General features: G+C 33.6%; 1 protein-coding gene across 2 annotated transcripts in view; it reads left to right on the top strand.

Annotated features, from left to right (window-relative positions):
* Positions 1-786: 786 nt before the first annotated feature.
* LOC106874542 (ras-related protein Rab-18) overlaps positions 787-1,829 on the top strand; it is a 49,819-nt gene continuing 48,776 nt past the window's right edge. The window contains exon 1 of one of the 2 annotated variants that reach the window (XM_014922310.3): positions 787-1,323. In XM_014922310.3, coding sequence (XP_014777796.1) covers positions 1,253-1,323 — 71 coding nt within the window. In that variant the 5' untranslated portion in view covers positions 787-1,252. The remainder of the gene's footprint in view (positions 1,324-1,829) is intronic. The other variant, XM_014922309.3, reaches the window with a different exon arrangement.

The raw sequence follows: 1,829 nt of genomic DNA, 5'->3' as shown, positions 1-1,829 counted from the left end.
GGAAAGATAAAAGAAAAGAAAGATAGAGAAGTAGGGAGATATCATCAAAACTTTTCATGATTCTCCAGGTTAGCACAGGCTGATTTTGTCTGGGGTAGGGGATGATTGAATGATTCAGGCTCAGTATATCGCAAATATTTATTTTATCTAAAGCAAAAGTTAACGTTAATGGGATTTGACCCGTGAAACATGAGGTACAAAGCTACACATTGTAAAGAAGATAGTTTAAAAAATCTAGTTTCCATTGACTCTTGCTCCCCTCTCCGAGGTGAAGAAACAGGAAAGGGATAATCGACTCAACAGCCGAGTATAAATACACACACACACACACACACATATATTTCGTTTTTGTATTGACTCCCTCCCAGACACAATAAAATACATACATACGTACATATATATATATGTATGTATGTGTGTTTGTATGAGTGTATGTGTGTATACATACACTTCAGATCGTTCAAAAGATGTAAAAAGACTTGTTTACTTCTGTTCAATCTACTACGTAACATTCGTGGTTAGTCACGATAGATGTGATAAATTGAAAAGCTATGAAAAAAAAAATCCACTTACATACAGACATGCATATACACACATAAAGTGAGAGAAGTAGAGAGGTAGATGGAGAAAGAGATGTAGAGAGAGAAAAATATAGAGAGAGAGCGAGTGAGAGTAGTAGAGAGAGGAAGAGACAGTGTGAAAGAGGGAGGAAGAGACAGTGTGAAAGAGGGAGAAAGAGAGAGAGAGAGGAAGAGACAGCGTGAAAGAGGGAGAAAGAGAGAGAGAGAGAGGTTACGCAATCACTTTGCAAAACGTGGCTACATCATCAGATAGGGTATAAAAATAAAGTGACGTTTGCTCAAGATTTAGCGCCATCTTTGTTTTTGTCGTGGGCGAACACATTTATTTTTCCGTCATACGCTGTAGTTACGCATACACATATTTAACATTAATATATATATATATACTTATACAATATATATATAATAAGCGACTATTCTTTGTTATCAATTTATTTAAAAAATATATACACAAGCAATCACCAGAACTTTGTCGCTTCGTAGTTGGCTCTTCATCTAAACTGCTTATTACAGTTCGTTTGTCTTAGTGACTGCATATATTTACCCCCTGTTTATCCGTCCATAATTATACATCAGCTGTTGGTCGAAAACCCGTGTGTCTATTTTCGTTGTTGTTGTTGGTGTTGGTGTTGTCGTACAACCGTTTCGGATTATTTTGTCATTTGCTTCTCATGGATGATCAAGACATTCTTACGACTCTTAAGATCCTCATCATTGGAGAAAGTGGAGTTGGAAAGTCCAGGTAAATAAATAATACAAGTATATAAATACATACATAAATGCACCCAAACACGCATCTCTCTCTCTCTCTCTCTCTCTTATATATATATATATATATATATATATATATATATATATATATATATATATATATATATATATAACAATGCACTATAGAACAAAAAATGGACTATATACCTGTTGTAACTTGGTTATCTATAGTCCGATGATATTTCGGAATTACAATTCCTTCTTCAGATCTTATTTGTTTATAGCGGAGACTCCAGCAAATAAGATCTGAGGAAGGAATTGTAATTCCGAAATATCATCGGACTGTATAGATAACCAAGTTATAACAGGTATATAGTCCATTTTTTGTTTTATACTGCATTGTTATACCATTCTAAACTTTTTATTCTTTACAAACAATACACAATGCTTCAAGCGAACTACAATACTCTCACATATATATATATATATATATATATACGCACACAAATCGTATTTGTACAGATATATTAGTAATAT

This window comes from Octopus bimaculoides, chromosome 10 (assembly GCF_046866305.1).
Source record: "Octopus bimaculoides isolate indiv1 chromosome 10, ASM4686630v1, whole genome shotgun sequence".
NCBI lineage: Eukaryota > Metazoa > Mollusca > Cephalopoda > Octopoda > Octopodidae > Octopus > Octopus bimaculoides.
This window is presented reverse-complemented; position numbering and strand designations above follow the sequence as displayed.